We start from the raw sequence: 19,219 nt of genomic DNA on the forward strand, positions 1-19,219 counted from the left end.
TTTGCAGTGGACAGGAAATATAAACATGTCAACCAACTGCTGCGGTCAAAGCTACAGGAGCTGTTTGAGTTTTGTGTGTAACGGCAGGAAGCACAGAGAGACCAATCAGAATAAGAGCCTGTAGAAAAACTCTTGTTGTATCTATATTAAACACAACTTCTCTTTATCTGCAAACTAAAACTGTTTGATTATCTGAGGATCAGAGTGCAGCAGGCTGGATGTGACGATGGGGCACTCTTTGCTCTGCATGATGGGCTTTTTCTGTAAGTACACGTCTGACATTGTTTGAACGGCAGCGATTAATGAAAATGTTTCTGATCTGTGAGAATTACAGTGAGTCACTGCTTTAACCTGTTTACCTGAGAGCTGGAACAAAGCAGACTTGTGATTCTTATAGTGTTTAAATGTTTGATACACTGCTGCTTTTTGCATCACTTATAGTTGCACACTGTGTTACAACAGTTTGATTGTATAATGTCTGATGAGGTTTTATTCATTATTTTAGTGCTCAGTACTGTCATCTGTGGAAATGCTGAAGGTAAGAAATGATTATTTTCTTCCTGTTCATATATGTAGCTGTTATCTCCTATAATGTGCTCAATAATATCCTCCCTGTGTTTACATGTTATCTTCTGCACAGGCTCAATGCTTCTATTCAGCCTGTGCAGTTAAACATAAATGGCTTCAGTAAGCGCTCCATGTGGAGACTGTGGCGTTCTTCAGAGCTTTTACTGATGTACCATTTGTACCACTTTCAGTCTGTAAAACTGTAACAACAAAACAGAACAGGTACATTTAATCTCAGTGTAGATGCACACATGTCACATGACCAATGCAAGATCATAACATTAACAATAAATGGACAAAGCCTGTCAAGTGACGTAAATACAAATACCACATGCTGACATGTTTTATGCTAACAGGTAAAACAACGCACTAAAAGTTAGCTTACAGTAGTAATGTAACAAACTTCACAGACCCACAAGAAGGACAGAGCACTAATATGTAGAAACAATCCATCATCTGCCCAAACTTATACTTTATCCCATCTCAAGAGCAGCAGATGCAGAACTATCACAGACAGGGAGCTCTGGCCATTATTACTCGGCACTTCCTCCATTTAACCACTAGATGGCGGACTTTGACATGAGCAGACCAGGAAGAAGCGGATGAATAAATGTGACCCGTCATATAACAAAGTTGAAACAAACTATATTTCAGGAATAACCTGAGGGACAAAATATTGTATATGATACAGCTCACACTCCACTGCGTTTATTGGTTAAAATATTAAAAGATCATATCAAGAGTGCAACCATGTGAGCAGATGTTTCACTCAGCCGATACACAAACTTTATATTTACTAGAGTTTGTTGCCGTGAAACTGACTGATTTCCTTTTCATGAGTATTTATCTGTCCATCCTCACACATCACAGTTTTGATTCACAAGATGCTGATGAACTGGAGGATCAATCTAATGTATTACAGCCAGAGATGGGCAGTAACGCGTTACTTGTAACGCGTTACTGTAATCTGATTACTTTTTTCAAGTAACGAGTAAAGTAAGGGATTACTATTGCAAAATCGGTAATTAGATTACCGTTACTTTCCCGTAGGAACGCTGCGTTACTGCGTTACTAAAACCGTGATTTTTTTTGCGAGAATGTCTCATGACAGTGACGTAAGCAAGTGCGACGTTGGTGACAGCAGCTGTGTGCAGATCAACAATGGATAATATATCGAGTGCGGGAGAGAGTATGAGCGTGCAGCGTTTAAAGTGTGGAAGTACTGACCTTACTTTGAGTTTGATTCCATAAAAAGTGACAAAAACATTAGCGTCCATCGTGCGTGGGAAGAAAACTTCTTTTTACAGCGAAAAAAACCCCTAAACTTCCGAGCAAGCACCGAGTAGCTACGACGTGATGGGAAACTCACAGAGACACTCGCGCGGATTCTTCAACTGACCGCAGCACACCTGCACCAGGGTAACCCTCCGCCTACCCTGCTCCTGCTTTACAGGTGAAAATAGAGCAAAAGGACCGCTGAGTCTTTGACTTTATTTATTTTCTGCTGTGTTTTACTTGCATCTGTTTGAAAGAGTGAGTGAAAACACAAAAATTATTTTATTTTATGTGCTGGAATGTGTAGAAAATAGGTTTAAATGTTAAACTAATTTATTCAAGTCAGAGAATGTTGCATATAATTAAATGTTTTGCTTGATGCATAAAGTTAAAAGATTAAAACTGATAAAACAAGTTTTAAAAAGAGACTTTTCCATTTGATTACATTTTGTATGATGGATTATGTAGAAAAAGTAGAATTGGGCTGAAAGATCTATCACTTTATCACCTCTTCAGGTTGTAAATCGTGTTTTTAAAAAGTAACTAAGTAACTAAGTAACTAAGTAATTAATTACTTTTGAAAATAAGTAATCAGTAAAGTAACGGGATTACTTTTTGGGGGGAGTAATCAGTAATTAGTTACTGATTACTTTTTTCAAGTAACTTGACCAACACTGATTACAGCACAGCGTGATGAGTTTAGGGTAAATGCAGGTAACTCTAATCTGAAAACAGACTCAACCACAGATCAGCCAGTTAAAGTCCTGCCTGAAGACTTTAATCAGTCTTATTATGAATTTTTACTCTCAGTTATTTATAGTGTCATGGTGTGCTGTCTGCCTCAGTGTCCTCTTGAAAAAAAGTTGTTCAAGTCATAAATGAATAAGACTTCACATACAGAAGAGTAACAAGTAAAACAAACTCGACAAAGTGCCATTGATATAGATTTATTATGACTGTCATGGTCTTTCATCATTTTAGTCTGAGTGCTTCTTCCTCATCTTTGTTTAGCTTTTTAAAAAAATATTTCCTCTTTAATTTGAAGGTTTGGTTTCTTTCATATATAAATAGTTCTGCTGTGTCTTGTCAGTCTTTGTCAGAGCATCTGTGAACACTCACGTGTGTTCATTTCTTAGTTGTTTCTATTGACAGTTTTTTTATTTCTAGTTTAACATTTTGATTCTTTGTATGTTTCCATTTTTAGAGTATTTCAGCTAGTTCAGCTTTATTTAAGTTATTTTGCTTCCTGCATTTAAGTTCACACCTCTGCACTCCACTCATTGTTACAGAGACACATATTTGCAAGTGTGTGGACTCTACTGGAAGAATGGACACAAAATACTTTTTCTCTAATTTGGTGTTTCTATGATAGTAGCTTAGTTTGGAGATTTTACTGTAGCAAAGTCATGTGTATATATATTAACCCTCGTGTGCATTTTATTATCTCTGTGTGTGTGATCAGGTTTGTAAATATGTCGAAACATCTGTGTGCACAGATATTATCAGCTGGAAAGTCTTAAAGTTTTGCATGAAGCACTTAAAATACAGACATGTGGTCAAGTTTCAGCTCACCTGCTCTCTTTGTTGTCTGTTTTATTACTTGTGACCTTTGCTGCACTGCTGCTGTGACAGATCCACAGATGAGTGTGGAAGGTTTTCTGTAATCGAGGGTTCATTAACCCTGAGCTCAGGCTCACAGGCTCAGGCTTTCTGTCACACTCAGAACAAACCACCAGGTGGCGTATTACTCAGCCAGGCTCACCTGCTCTTCACCTTGTATTTGTGTCTCAGTTGCAGTAGGAAATAAAACCAGCTGGAACATCTGTGTGGCAGATGTGGTGGGTTTCTCCTTCTTCCACTAAAAGGACCACAATAATAGCCTCATATTTGTCTAAGTTACAGAACTTAAAGTCAAGGCCATTCTGACAGCAGACAGCACAACCACACCAGCAGGGGGCAGTGTGACACTGACCTGTGAGGTGAATTACTCTGTTCAGAAAAACCTCATCTGAAAATGAGATCATCTCTTTTAGCTCTAAGAGTGCAATCTCTGTCTCTGATGGAGGCATCTACACCTGCAGAGGAAGGAGAAGAAACACGAATTTAGTCACAACTAAAAGCGATTCAGTCATTATTCAGGAAACTGATGAGTTTAAAAAAATTTGAGAGTTGAAAAAGGTCTTCTCCAAATTGTAATGGAACTCAATATTCAGTAATCACCAGTACTTAAACCACTAAATCTGTCAAATTATTAATTATTAGGCTCAGTGCATCGTTTCACCTTTGTTCAGTCTTCAGATCACTTACAGACACAGAGGAGTTCATGGTGCTGTTTTGTATTTTTAGAGTGATTTAAAAAACAGTTTGTGCTCCTTTCCTGGTTACTGAACCTTTACTCTTAGTTTTTCTTTGCCAGTTTTGACTTTGGTGCCACATAAAAACTTTGTATTTCACATTTTATGAACAGTTTATGAGAGCAGAGCAGCCTCCAGCTTTGAATCCATCACTGGAGGTTTAACAACATTGTTAGGAAACAACAGCTAACTGATGACTCATTGATTATATGTTCATAAATGTATAAATATGGAAATGTAAAGATGTCGAAATAAGTAAACTGTTGAATATAAAGATCCGTTAATTACCTGATTTAATTTATTTATTTAAAAGAAAGAACTTTTTGATTTTCAAGTCCAATTATCAGTGTGCTAATGATATATTTTTGTTTGAACAGCTTTGCCTAAGCCCACTGTGACACTGCAGCCATCTTGGCCTCAGATATACAGCGGTGAGACAGTCACAGTCAGATGTGAGATTCAGGGAGGTGAAGGAGCTCAGTGGACGTATGAATGGAGTCCAGCCAAGTTAAACACACCTCCAACATCCAATGAATACACAATCAGCAGTGTTAGTGAGTCTGATGGTGGAGGATACAGCTGTCGGGCCACAAGAGGCTCGTCCTGGACAGAGTGGAGTGATGTCATCACACTGAATGTAAAACGTAAGTTGGAGATATTTCACTCACACTGTGTTTTTAATTTATATTGTAACACACCGAAGGCTTTTTTGTTTATTTGTTGTTTATTATCAAAAGTAGCAAAAATGGCTTTGATAAAAATTAACAGTAAAGACTCAAAGTTAAACATCTGAAGTATGAAAAAGATTTTGTTATATTGTTATATGTTATAATATTTTTATATTTTTAATGTTGAATTTCTTATCTATAAAATAGTGTAGAAGACATTTCTTACTTCTTAAATTACTGTTTGTAATTATGCTATTAAATAGTGGCAGTTATAACATAAGTAATTCTTTGGATATACATTTTTAAACAAAGTAAAACAAATTAAAATATGTCTCTGTGCTGAGACCTGGTGGAACTCAAAAAGGTTTTAATTCGTTCAGCTGACTGAAAGCTCTCACCACCTGCAACAGTCACAGGCAGCTTCCTGCAGGAACCTGGTCACAGCAGAGGTCTTGCATCTATTTGAACCCTTTTATATGCCAACACCTCACTGCTGATATTTATGGCAGCTCTGAACTATAATTATTTATGGTGGATCTGTCTCCTCCTGTGCTTGTTTATTATCCCCTCAAGTTAAACAAGGATTTTATTTCCACCCTTTTATTTGGAATCATATAAAGATTTGACAGCATCCTAACTCTTGGGGATTTTAATGTTTGCTGCCCATCAAACTCCTATAAAACACCCTTCCAACAGATGACATGAGTTTTACAGTCTATTTAAAAGTTTTGCTAGACTGCTGTGATGACATAAAATCATGGTTGGCAATTCATTTTTTTGAATGTAAACGATCAAAAAAATTGTATTATTTGAACCTTCAGACCCTCGTTTTGCTCTTAAGTGTAACCTTGTTCCTCTGAAAAAGTTCAGAACTCTCTTTGAAAAAAATCTGCAGGTGATCTTTGATGACAGTTTCTCATTTGAGAAATAAATAAATTGTGTTGTAAAAGGTTTCGTGCATTTGCAAAAATGATGTTCGTTATGTCATCTGCTCACTTTAAGAAAGTAATTCATGCATTTATTTCATCCATTCTTGTGTAATATGCTTTATTTTGGTAGCAGCCAGGCTATAATGATTATTTAATTGTTTGTTTTTAAGTCTCTGAATGGATTTACTCCCTCGTAGCTCTCTGATCTTTTAAATAAACAAACTCCAAACAGAACTCTAAGGTCAGCTGAAAAGTTGCTTCTATTTGTTCCTGGAAGCAGACTAAAACACAGGCTAAGACTAAGACTGGGCCTTTGTGATTGTTTTGCCTGAACTTTTGGCACAGTTTGCCCTTCAAATTACTCTTTGATTACCAAATAAATAGTGTGCAGAAAAAAAATACAATTCCCAAGGGGCCTCCCTCAACTGGACACATTTGACATAAAAGACTCAGCTCCTCCTTCAGATATCAGTGGGCTGGTTCAATTTCAGGAGTGTGGGTGCAGAGGCAGTGGGACAGCTAAGCCTGAGCCAGAGGTTTGATCTGTTTGTCTTGCCAGCAGGTTAGCAGATAAGTGATTTAGCATATATATGTACAAAGGGTCTGACTGCACCAACTAACTGCATGTTGACTAAAAAACACACAAACACATTGTTTTCTGTTAGAAGTGAAGTAAGTTGACTAATAGTAGGAAAGCTTTTCATGCAGACTTCCTCTGAGTTTAATTTCCACCTGTCTCACTTTTCTTTTTTGAAAAACAGACCTTACTTCTAACAGACCCATCCTACAGTCTCTTTGTCCTGCAGAGGTGCTGCTCTAGCCTCTTCTTTGTTGAAAAAAACAAAACTAACACTGTGAAACATAAACATTTAAAAGTACAGTGTGAAGCAAACAATATTTTGTGGTGACAGGTTAATAATTTTTATCACTTTTCTTCCTCTTACGGTGCCCCTGCCTAGATTACTGCAACAGTCTAAGCAAACAATCAGCTGAATGACTGCAGACCAAACAGATTTAAGCTGCCAGGCTTTGAGCTCAAACACATCACATAGGATCCCAGCACTCCCATTTTTCATACTGGCTCCCAGCTTCACGCTGATTTTAACCTCAAAGTAAATGTAAAGCAGAAAAATCTGTGAGTTTTGGAGTATAAATAAAATATAACTTTACAAAGTAAATTCTTTTTTTTTGGAAAACACCAACTAAGAGCCACCAGAGCCCCTAACCAGGTCATGGCCACAACCCCGCGTTAGGCCCTACAGGGAAAACGTCCCTAGGGAATCCCTAGATGCCCTAAGGCCGTCCCGACCCCCATATCAACCACAATAGCGAAGGCAGAACTAAACCATGACCCCCACCCCCACTAGGTGATGAAGCCAATCAAAGTAGTCCAGAGGGATTGATCAAATGTGATGGCAGAGGCTGTATCAAGACTAATGTGATCTATTAGATGGTTTCTATATTGGTTAGAATTAAGATTATTTTTATTTTTCCTTTTTTTTTTTTTTTTTGTCCCGTTTGGATCATATCACAAAGAATATGCATCTGCTTAAATCAAATTCAAGTCAAATGGTTAAAAAAATAATTTCACACACAAAAAAAAGAGCTACAAAATTCACCACACTGTGAAGGGTGAACTGGGTTGCCTGGCCCTGGCCACGAGGTGTCCCTTATTTATTTTTCAGGGAGTTGGCAACCCTACCACCACTAGAAGCATGCCTATGGAAAAAGTGCTCCGGCACAGTGCAGTGCGCTTTATAGGTGTTATCGTGCATTTTCCCAGCCCAGTGTTTTCCTTTTCCCATTCCTCCCTGTGCTTTTGCAGCCCTTCTTTCTTTCTGAGCGAACAAACATTGCTGCTCTAATGCTGGGCTTACACTGTACGGTTTTTGGCCCATTTTGAGACGATTTTTGAGTCGTGCGACCGATTTGGTGATTGGCCCGATTTTGGCCTTCATCGTGCGTCGTGTAGTATACGTGGGGTAACGAGAAGTGATTAACACGTCACGACCAGCTCCCGATCATCAATCGCTCGTGAGCCGCTCACACTGCTCACGCGCAAACAGGTAAACGTCGGTGAAAAAGACGGAGCAGCTCGGCTGTGCGGCGTGTGATCTGGACACAAGCGATGGAGGCACAACTTGTAGAACTTTGGAAAGCTCATCCGAGCCTTTTCGATGTGGCATCACAAAATTATCACGACCACAACAACCGTGAAAATAGTTGGATTTACACTGCTGCTCATTCACAGCTGCCTGATCAATGTTTTTCATTAGCAATTTAGCAAAGTTGATGGTGGTGGTGGCGTGTCTGTGTGAGTGAAAGACAGAGAGAGCGACAGATTTTCTGTTATAACCTTCATGTTATGGACGCACAGTGTGAGCACTCAGGTCGCATCAGAGCATCGGGCGGTATAGTGTGAGACCTGCATCGTGACCTACCAACTTCTAACCCCTGCGAGTCAATCGTGCAGTTTGAGCAGGAGCTGAATAACGTGACTGAAAAAATCGCACAGTGTCTGCCCAGCTTTAGGTGTACTGTCGTCCGAGACTTGCACCGCAGTGTCGGCGTTTGTTTCCCTGTTGGCCATGCTTCTTGTTGTGGTCATCTGTTGTCTTCCGGTATTTTCTCCGTAAGCGACCTTTCCTCGACCAATGAGATGAGCGGTAATCTGAATTGTCATACTCGAATTGTCATAAGTGTGCTGTCAGCTCATTGGTCACAAAGCAGGAGAGGGGCTGGGAATTATGTTTTCAAACAAAGCGTTAATTCCATTAAAAGTTATAGACTACTTTTGATTCTCACTGTATTACGGGACAAAGTGCGTCCCTTATTAGCTCAATACGGGACGTGTACTTTTGTTTCTAAATACGGGACGATTCCGTTTTTTAAGGGACGGTTGGCAACCCTATGATGTGTCCGGCTGCCAGCGGGAGAGCTGCAGCCGTTGAATGTACTGTTACAGCAACTGTGTGATTATTGTAAGAATAAATGATGCTGCAAAGCATGAAAATGCCATCGGGTCTGCCGTGGTGGCGATCTTTTTTCTTTTTTTTTTTTTTAAGTGCACGCAAACCAGTAAACAAATTAAAACAAATACTGTTGATAAACTAATACAAAAATTAAAATTAAAATTCTCAACAACAAAAACAGGAAAATATAATTAATATGTAAACAACTTAACAACCCCCAAAGTGTCTAAGTCACATGACGTGTCAGTGCAACACCGAAACATAAGAGTGGGGGAAGAGGGAGCAAAGTGCTCTCCGCTGTCACAGGAGCGGTGAGTCCAGTGACCTGGTTGTTTCGTTTTTATCGAAAGCACAGCATAGCAAACAAGCAGAACTCAAAGTAAAGAATCGATCTCACCAGGCTAGTATCGATCCGATACCGATGCCGACTTGGGATCGATACTATCGATATTTGAATCGATCCGCCCACCACTAACAGAAAGAGCTGAACGCGCTGGGCAGAAATGAGAAGCGCAAGCAACACATTGCGAGCAAACGCAAATGCAAAAACAGAGCAAAAGGGGCTGCTATTGGTGTGTGTGTGGATAACAACAAACACTGAAATACATTTTTGCACACAGCAATTCATTTTGTTCACTCAAATTTAGCTTTTCTTTCCTCAAAATCAAATTCTTCTCAAAATGCAACACTTGCACCTGCAAAGGTAGCACATGTGGATACACTAGCACACTTTTCACAGGGCTGACACATCGAAGACATCGTTAACAGCTTCTACAATCACATAGAAGCTGTTTTATAAATTTTATAAATTAGAAACCGGACTGTGAATCAAATTTAATTTGCACAATCAGAGACTCACCGGAGTTAATTTATTGCTCACACAATACATGAACTCTGTAGCTCAACATGTTACAGGATTGCAAGTTCCACATGGTAAATGGACTGGTTCTTTCTACTCTCCTGGAGTACTCAAAGCGCTCTATACAACACACCCATTCACACAGGCATTACTATCTATACTTTAAGTGCTTTCTAACTATCAATCATACGCATTCATACGCCATAAGTATCTTGCCCAATGATATTTGGCATGCAAACTAGGGGAGCCAGGGATCGAACCACCAACCCTTCTGAGCTACAGCCACCCCACCACAGCAGTTTTGTGCATCTGCAAAACAAAATCAGTGCTCAAAACTATGTTTCATGGGGTTCTTTTACCCTTTAAACACAGTGCAATATACAAAAATTTTTACCTTGCAGCATGCAGAGAGCTGCAGTGAAAGAAAGTTAACATGAGCAGTGCAGCGGTGCATTCATGGTACATGGGAAAACTCAATACTTCACTAAAGATAAAACAAAATTAAAATAAAATGACAACCAATAACCAATAATACATACCAGGACCAGGGTGAACTTTGAACTTGTAGGTTGGAAACAGAAGACACATAAATATACAACAGTTTCCAGTTTACATTAATTTATGCATCTGAAAACCAGAATAAAATATTTAAATAAAATTAAACAACAATATGTAAAAATCTCTCTTTCTGTCTAGTTCAGGTTAGTTTGAACTCTTACCTGTGTGAACTACAAGTTAACCTGTGTTAGCTCCTACAGGGTTAACCAGCTTTCTTTCAGCTGCTCTTCAAACTTTGATCAATATGAGTCGACTCAGTGGACTGGTGGAGTCGTATCACAGTTCAGAAGTGTGAGTCAGTTTCCTGATCTCTGGAATATGAGTTGATCCAGCAGGAACAGATGATTTCAGTGGAAGTTCAGATCTCCTAGGCGTGGATCACCGTCAAGATTCAACAGTCTCAGATTTCAGTTCTGAGATCTGCTCTCGGCTGATAAACCTGATCTGTTTTGCAACACAAACACTGAAGTCTTATTCCAGCATTCCTAACAGCTCAGCTGGAAATCACATCCAAACTGCTCCCTGTAATGTCAGCGGTAGAGCTGACTGTGCGTATTAGTGTGGTCTAAACACATCTGTGCGACAGGAAATGTCAGCTTCCACAGCAAAAGAATATAAAACAACCTTACTAGGTCTCATCTTAGCTATCAGAGGCTTCAACATCAGATTTAGTAAAGAACACAAGGACATAACGTGCTAACTGACACCAAAGAAAACCAACTGTGACTCACCAAATCCCAGTACACCAAAAACAAAAGTAAAAAACAACACCAATGAAATGATAACTGCTCACACTCGTTTAGGAGCAATTCTCACATGTTCAAAATACAATCAGATCATATTGACCTGGGTTGCTTCCTCATTATTGATCAATAAACTCAGTCATGCTTCAAATTAATTATTTGAAATGTGCATGTACGTAATAAATTAAAATACACAAAAGTAAATAAAACAAATTCACTGTTTTGATCAAAACAGAAATACAGAATATTTTGTGTGGCACAGTTTGTTTTATCTCAACTATGGTTTTGTGATATTTGATCATTTACATATTTCCATCTTTAAATTGTTCTGATTCAGTCATTTTTACTTTTATGTTCTTGTTCTAAACTGAACTGCAGCCAAACCAAAGGCTGAACTGAGAGCTGATAGGACAGCTGTTCCAGTAGGGGGCAGTGTGACCCTGACCTGCTCTGTGAACCCATCATCATCATCTGGATGGAAATACTACTGGTACACAGATTGGAAATCTTATCAACCTGTGACAAATGAACAAATCAGTGTCTCAGATGGAGGACGCTACAGCTGCAGAGGAGGAAGAGGAGAACCAGTTTACTACACAGAGTTGAGTGAGTCAGTTTGGATTGACACAACTGGTGAGTGTAAATGTAACTTCCTACAAAGCACTACATCTGATGGTAACTGAACCTTTTGTCTTTCATGTGTTTTTATTGTACTTTCTTGAACAGTAACAGCCTCAAACAGGCCTGTTGTGACTCTGCATCCAAACTGGTCTGAGATATACGGAGGAGAGACGATCACTGTCAGATGTGAGATCCATGGAGGAGACACTGAGTGGGATTATGAGTGGAAAACAAACAGCATCAGAAAACCTCCAAATCTAAATGAATACAGGATTATTTCTGCTTCATCATCCAACAGTGGAAACTATCGCTGTAAGGGCAGAATGAAAAGTTCACAGCATGAAACAACAGAGTGGAGTGATTCAGTCACACTGACAGTTTCTGACAGTAAGTCATATTTGCTTTAAGCTGTTTGAACACTTTGTAAAATGTGTTTCTGTTCATATAGACTGAGATTATTATTCTTTGTATAAACTGAGCTCACTGTTCAGAGACTGTACTACATGTTCACTGAGAGAAAATCTTTGTTGAACAGATAAACCCCGTCCTGTCCTCACTGTGTCTCCATCATGGCTGAGTCCTGGAGCCTCAGTAACTCTGAACTGTGAGGTTGAACATCTGTCTGCAGGATGGAGCTTCTACTGGTATAAAGCTGTTCCTGATCTGAAAACATTCAACTATAAATCCTCCAGTTATGAGCTGCTACCTGATGGCAGTGGGACTGCACAGGACTCCTACATCATTCATGGACAGACACACACAGCAGGATATGTGTGCAGAGCTGGAAGAGGAGACCCAGAGTATCACACTGATCACAGTCAACCAAAGTTTGTCTGGTCTGCAGGTCAGTTTGTTTCTCTCTGTCCTTTCAATAAGTTCATGTTAGGTCATCATTTTTATTCAACAACATTTAGACCATTAAAATCTCATCTCCATGACAACCATTTATCTCCGTTTATATTAAAACTTCCCAAAAGAAGAACTGAACTGAATGTTTTCCGTTCTCTCTGTGATCAAACCAAACTGAATTTCTTTGTTTCCTTTTCTTATTTTTCAGTTTTTATTTAATGAGATAACATGAAAAACAAAAGACATCCATGAGATTTTAAATGTTTTGATATTTAAACTCATGTTTCTGTTTGCACTGATTATTTTTACTTAGTGCACAGACAGGATTTACACAGTTAAGACTCTTTGTTTAGTGCTCAGGTAGGTGTTCAGATAAAAAGTCAAATATAGTTAATAAAGAAACAAAGATGTCAGCAGGCAGGTTAACAGCTCTGACAAATACAAGACAAACACTGACTACAGATGGACGCTAGAAGAAGACGTCACAAATAACAGCTGTTGTTATTGTTCATTTAAAATATACTTCAAAGGTTTTTAGTTTTGGTCCTGCTGCTGCAAAATATCTCACTGTAGAAGGAATCTGTGAAACAGACAATATCACAGAATTATGGCAGAAGCATTACAGCAAATGACTGAAGTGTGTTCAGAGTGATCTGTATCAGGTGGATGATGCTGAGAGTGATGACTCAAAGCTCATGATGTCACATGACCTGTACCAAGCTCTACATGAGCTGCCAGCAGATAAAGCATGTGGGTTAGATCATCTTAAACATGTCAGTATTCGGCTCCTTTGTTTTCCATTGATTTGACTGTCTGTGTGATTCAGGGCTTGTTGTCAGACTCAGTGTTGTCTCACCAAACAAACACTTTATCATATTGAACTATTAAATTTGATCTTCAAAACAAAAGCTTCAAACAAACAAATATTTTCACTGTGATATTTTGAATCCTAACATCTGTGAGCTTTGTCTCTTCACTGCATGTTGTTTCCAGATGTTCATTCAGCAGCGTCTCTCACAGTGAGTCCTGACAGAGTGCAACACTTCACCTCTGACTCTGTCTCACTGACCTGTGAGGGAAACTTCACTGAGTGGAGAGTGAAGAAGTTCTCTGATGGCCGACTCTCTGTCTGTAGGAGAATGACTGGATCCACATGTAACATCCACACATCAAAGTCAGATACTGGAGTGTACTGGTGTGAGTCTGGATCAGGAGAGTTCAGCAGTGCAGTCAACATCACTGTACAGAGTATGTTATTATACATTTACTTCTTGGATCTGAATGATTTAGACGTCACATGAACATTTGTCTCAGCTTTGCTGTATGTGAAGTAATTCTATGTGGCAACACAAACAAAAATGAGAATTTCAGACAATTTCAGGCAACAAAGCATCAAAATATTCTTGGATGTTGGTCTAATTTCTCTTCATCCGTTCATAATCCAGTTTGTCATAATTTGCCAACAGTATTTTTTTTTCTCTGTCAGAATAAAACTCAACAAAGCTCAACATCTCTGTCGTCACATTAGATGAACCTTTAATATCTCAATAGAGAGAAATTTGGGAAACACGTCATGCAAAATAACACAAACATACAAACATTTACAATTTCACCTTCAACCATTCAATAATGTCACCGTCAATAATTTGACTCCTGCAGGGAACAACCCAACTATATTTCCAGTCCTCATAATCACTCAGAAAACCAGGTCTGCATGTAGATCATGAGACACGACTCACAGCTTTTTCTAAAAGTGTGCACCAGCTGATGTGACTGAAACAATATGTTTGTGATTGTTTCACAGATGATGATGGTCCTATCCTGGTGAGTCCTGTTCATTCTGTGACTGAGGGAGCTTCTGTTAGTCTGAGCTGCAGTTTGAGAACACAAAAAATACTTTCCAATGTGTTTTTCTATCACAATGACAAACTTATTCAAAATGATCCCCGAGGGGAGCTGAAGATCTCTGCAGTGTCAAAGTCTGATGAAGGTTTCTACAAGTGTCAGTACTCAGGAAGAGAGTCAGCACAGAGCTGGATGTCAGTTAAAGGTGAGCAGGATCAAAACGTGATGGATTTTAATGGATTTCATGCTTGAGAAATAACATGATATTATCTCTTTTAATGTTTAAATCCATCTGGGTCTATTTAGTCAGAACTTTATAAAACTATTATGTAATATTTCTATATTGTCAGGTTTAATATCGTTGTGATTCAGGACTCAAGTGAAAACAGCAGAGGATGTAATCAGTCAGTTTCTTTATTCACACAAAGGATAAATAATTTAACACAACAGATTGCAAACTTCGACTCAGTCAACAAGAACAAAACATAAATGAACCTAAACTTAAGGAGTGAGTCCTACAAAAACATCTTAACTGAGGTGAGAGAGACAGGCCAGAGGAGCGGACATAACAGCGTGAGGGCGGCAGATCTGTGGGAGAGGAGAGAGCAGTTAGGGCAGGAAATCTGAGGGAATGTGACAAGACAGAGAGTGTTCATAAAGTGGCTGCAACAATGCCTTACTTGGAGTCCAGACTAGCTGGGGGTAAAGGATAAAGCAGAGGTCTGTGGAAACTGCTGAATGATGGGCAGGCAGGCAAGTGAGGAAGAGGCTCCGAGGGGGGCAGCAGTGGTGGTGAATAGGGGGGTAATGACCCAAGGTGGCAGGCGTCTGACTGGAGGTGAATGATGGCATGAAAATGAATCTTGAAGCAGGAAGAAACTGAAACAAGGGGAAAATCTGTTAGCATACAAATCTTATTTTCCTAGAAAGGATCCCAGCAGACCTGCCTGGTTACCTCACTGACGAGCTGCAGTCATGTTAACTATCCATTAACATTTGGCTTACAGCCACCGAGGTCTTCAAGGTCAACTTTATGACTAAAAAAAATCCTTATAACATAGAAACTATGATTCTTACAAAGGTGTTGTGTCTTGTCAACATATAGAAAGTAATGTATAAAGATTTAAGATATCATGTTAGGTTTGACCTCTGACCTCACTTTTACATTTCACATCTGCCCTTGTTGTCATGTTGAAAAAATCTGCCTTTGGACTTATTTTTACTGAACTACAAACTTCTCACAGTACAAATAAAACAAAATAAATACTCTGAAAATACAATATTGTTTCCTTTAAAAGTAAATGCTGTCAACAGAGTGAGCTGCCTTAGCAGAGATTTGTGCTCTCAGAGTTCTTCTTTTATACTTTATTAATAATTAATTATTGTTTGTTGTTGCAGTAACTGTGTCAGGAGCTGACAGCTCTTCATCTCCTGTGTGGTTGATGGTTGGACTGGTTTGTGGAGTCTCTCTCATTATTATTCTCCTGCTCTTGTTGTATCGCTGCAGACAGTCCAAGTGTAAGAGCCTCTTCTTTTCATGCTGTATTAGAGAGTTTATTTGCTACATACACTTTAATTATTCACACATATACATGTATTCTGATCTCATGACACTAAATATCAGTGGAACAATTTATACATGACAAACATGTGTAATAACATTTGTCTCTTTCACAGATTCCTGCTTCACCAGGTTGGTAAAATACTTTTTATTATTATTTTAAACAAACATCAGTTACATTTGAGTTTATTGTGTTTATTTCATGTTTTAGGTCGATCCAGTCTGAGAGTCACAGTCTGGGCTCCTCCACAAATCATGGAGTCAACCAGAATGAAACTCATGTGTACGACTCTCTTCAACATGGTCAGCATTGAAAAACAGTTTTTATTATCATTATTAATATTGACTTTTATTAAACCTCCACTAGCATGAACATTTAATAGGTTCAGTTTGCGTTCACAAGTTTTTTAAATAACATTTAAAGATCTTACAGTCCTGGTTTTGACTCACACAGTGTTTCTGTTTTTGCTCTGATCTTTAGTGTAACTGTAATAAAATGATTAATGTGAGCCTGGCTTGTTTTTTCTTTAGGTACTGCTGACGTCTATGAATCAGTCACACAAGTGAAAAATAGAAATGGTCAGTATATGTGCTGGAAAGCACAGAGCAGTTAGAGATGAAACTTGTTTTTGATTTAATGAAACTAATTTCATGTTTTTACAATCCTGTAAATAAAATATGAACATTTCACTATTAGATAGTTTTACAGAGTTTATTTACTACATTCACTTTAAATATTCAAACATTCATTCTGATCTGATGACACAAAATATCAGTGAAACAATTAAACATAATAATTGTAATTGAAAGAATCTGAACAGTCTGATGAAGAAGACCAGCTCTGTTCTGGGACGTCCTCATGACCCAGTGGAGGTAGTCAGTGACAGGATGGTGGCTCAGCTGTAACCCCTGTTTCTGATAACACCTCCCACCCCATGCAGGTCACTCTGACAGCACTGAGCAGCTCCTGCAGTGACAGGCTGCTGCACCCACAGTGTGAAGGAGAGATTTAGGAGATCTTTCCTTCCAGCTGCTGTCAGACTCTACAACATACATCATCATGTGAAAGCACACATGCACACACTGGTGTCTGTAAATATCTCAATGTGCAATACTCTATACCTGCTGCTACTAACATCCATCGACTGCACGATGAAATGCTGCCATTTGCAGCTGGTACAACAGAATTGAAATTCTCTACTTTTTGTGGTGTGCATTATTATTCATACTTTGTGATATATTATATTATTTAGTTTAGTCAGTTACTGTTCTTACTGTCTTTGAGCCACTGTGACCGCTTGGTTTCCTCTGAGATTAATAAAGTATTCTTATCTTATCTTACAGATTCCTGCTTCACCAGGTTGGTAAAATACTTTTTATTATTATTTTAAACAAACATCAGTTGCTTTTGAGTTTATTGTTGTCACGTCTGCCGTGGCAGATGAGTGGAGGCTGAGAATTAGGACCTAAGATGCAGGCAGCTGAGATGCAAATGAGTTTTATTCATAAAGAGGTGAAACAAACAGAAACAGCAAAGGCAAAATGATGATGCAGGGAGACACGGGGGACGACACAGAATGATGCAGGGAAAGAACACAGACGAACCAGCAACAAACACACGAGGACACACACTATAAATACACACAGAGGGAAACGTGGAATAGCAAACAGGAGGAAGACACAGCTGAACCAAATTGAACTGATGAGACAGGGGAAAACATAAACTGAACACACTAACAGAAGACATGGATCTTCACAATAAAACAGGAAATGCACAGAGACTCTAAGTGCAGACTCTAAACAGAGGAAACACAGAAACCAAACTTTGGGAACTAAAAAGTCTAAACCCCAGTACACAAACAGAACAAACACAATATCATAATAATGAAAAACACAAACCGTTGGGTCAAAAGACCGAGGACCATGACAATTATGTTTATTTCCTGTTTTAGGTCGATCCAGTCTGAGAGTCACAGTCTGGGCTCCTCCACAAATCATGGAGTCAACCAGAATGAAACTCATGTGTACGACTCTCTTCAGCATGGTCAGTATTTAAACCATCTTTATTATCATTATTAATATTGACTTTTAGTGGGGAAAGGCTAATTGATCAATCTAAATTGCCCATAGGTGTGAATGTGGGAGTGAATGTGAGCGCGAATGGTTGTCTGTCCCTGTGTGTGAGCCCTGCGACAGACTGGCGACCTGTCCAGGGATAGCTCAGTAGGTAGAGTGGTGGCCCCATGATCAGAAGGTCGGGGGTTCAACTCCACTGGACGGCTACCCTGAGGTACCCCTGAGCAAGGTACCGTCCCTACACACTGCTCCCCGGGTGCTGCATTGGTGGCTGCCCACTGCTTCACTGGGTGAATGGGTTAAATGCAGAGGAACGATTTCCCTATGGGGACTAACACATATACACACATTAAGGGTGTAGCCTGCCTCTCGACCTATGACAGCTGGGATAGACTCCAGCGCCCCTGAAAAGGATAAGCAGAAGCGAATGGATGGATGGATATTAACTTTTATTAAACCTTCATTAACACGAACATTTATCAGGTTCAGTTTGTGTTCAGCAGTTTTTTAAAGAACATTTAAAGATCTTACAGTCCTGGTTTTGACTCACACAGTGTTTCTGTGTTTGCTCTGATCTTTAGTGTAACTGTAATAAAATGATTAATGTGAGCCTGGCTTGTTTTTTTCTTTAGGTACTGCTGACGTCTATGAATCAGTCACACAAGTGAAAAATAGAAATGGTACAGTATATGTGCTGGAAATCACAGAGCAGTTAGAGATGAAACTTGTTTTTGATTTAATGAGTCTAATTTCATGTGATATGTTTTTACAAACCTGTAAATAAAATATGAACTTTTCAGGTTCAGATGAATACGATGACATCACCTCCTCTCTTATTGAGTTTAAAGATCTTAGAACTAAGAGTGAGTACACTAAAGTTAATTTTATAAAAAGAAAACCTGGTTTGGAAAGTTTTTTTAATTAGTATGAAATTCATTTTGGGGCTGGGAGGGGGGACATTTATTCCCCCCCATTTGAATAATACATTTATTGAAATGTATTATTTTGTTCTTTTCATCTTTTTTAATCTGTGTATTTAGTTCTGATCAATCTGAACAAAGCATGAGCTTACAGTACCTGGAAAAAGTATTCATACCTGTTGCACTTCTACACATTTTGACACCTTTTTTTAATTGAGATTTTCTGTGATAGACCAACACAACGTAGCACATAATTATGAAGTGGTATGAAAATGATACATGGTTTTCAAAATTTTAAAAAGTAAAAATCTGAAAGGTGTGGCGTGCATTTGTTTTCAGCCACCTGTACTCTGATATCCCTCATTAAAATCCAGTGCATTCATTTACCTTCAGAAGTCACCTATTTAGCTGCTCTGTGGAGG

At 38.8% G+C, this 19,219-nt stretch overlaps 1 protein-coding gene across 1 annotated transcript; it reads left to right on the forward strand.

Annotated features, from left to right (window-relative positions):
* The first annotated feature begins 226 nt into the window (after nt 1-226).
* Nucleotides 227-18,943, forward strand: LOC147335620 (sialoadhesin-like). Its single transcript, XM_086286090.1, has 14 exons — nt 227-263; nt 506-538; nt 4,574-4,840; nt 11,304-11,558; nt 11,658-11,933; nt 12,082-12,390; nt 13,389-13,643; nt 14,200-14,445; nt 15,639-15,758; nt 15,918-15,933; nt 16,013-16,104; nt 16,333-16,380; nt 18,678-18,740; nt 18,918-18,943. The coding sequence occupies exons 1-14, from the start codon at nt 227-229 to the stop codon at nt 18,941-18,943; spliced, it is 2,043 nt and encodes a 680-aa protein (XP_086142216.1).
* Nucleotides 18,944-19,219: the final 276 nt, after the last annotated feature.

This window comes from Aulonocara sp. 'chitande type north' Nkhata Bay, linkage group LG3 (genome assembly GCF_057382095.1).
Source record: "Aulonocara sp. 'chitande type north' Nkhata Bay isolate Kocher_YH1m ecotype deep benthic linkage group LG3, A_spYH_male_GT1.1, whole genome shotgun sequence".
In the NCBI taxonomy this organism is placed as follows: Eukaryota; Metazoa; Chordata; class Actinopteri; order Cichliformes; family Cichlidae; genus Aulonocara; species Aulonocara sp. 'chitande type north' Nkhata Bay.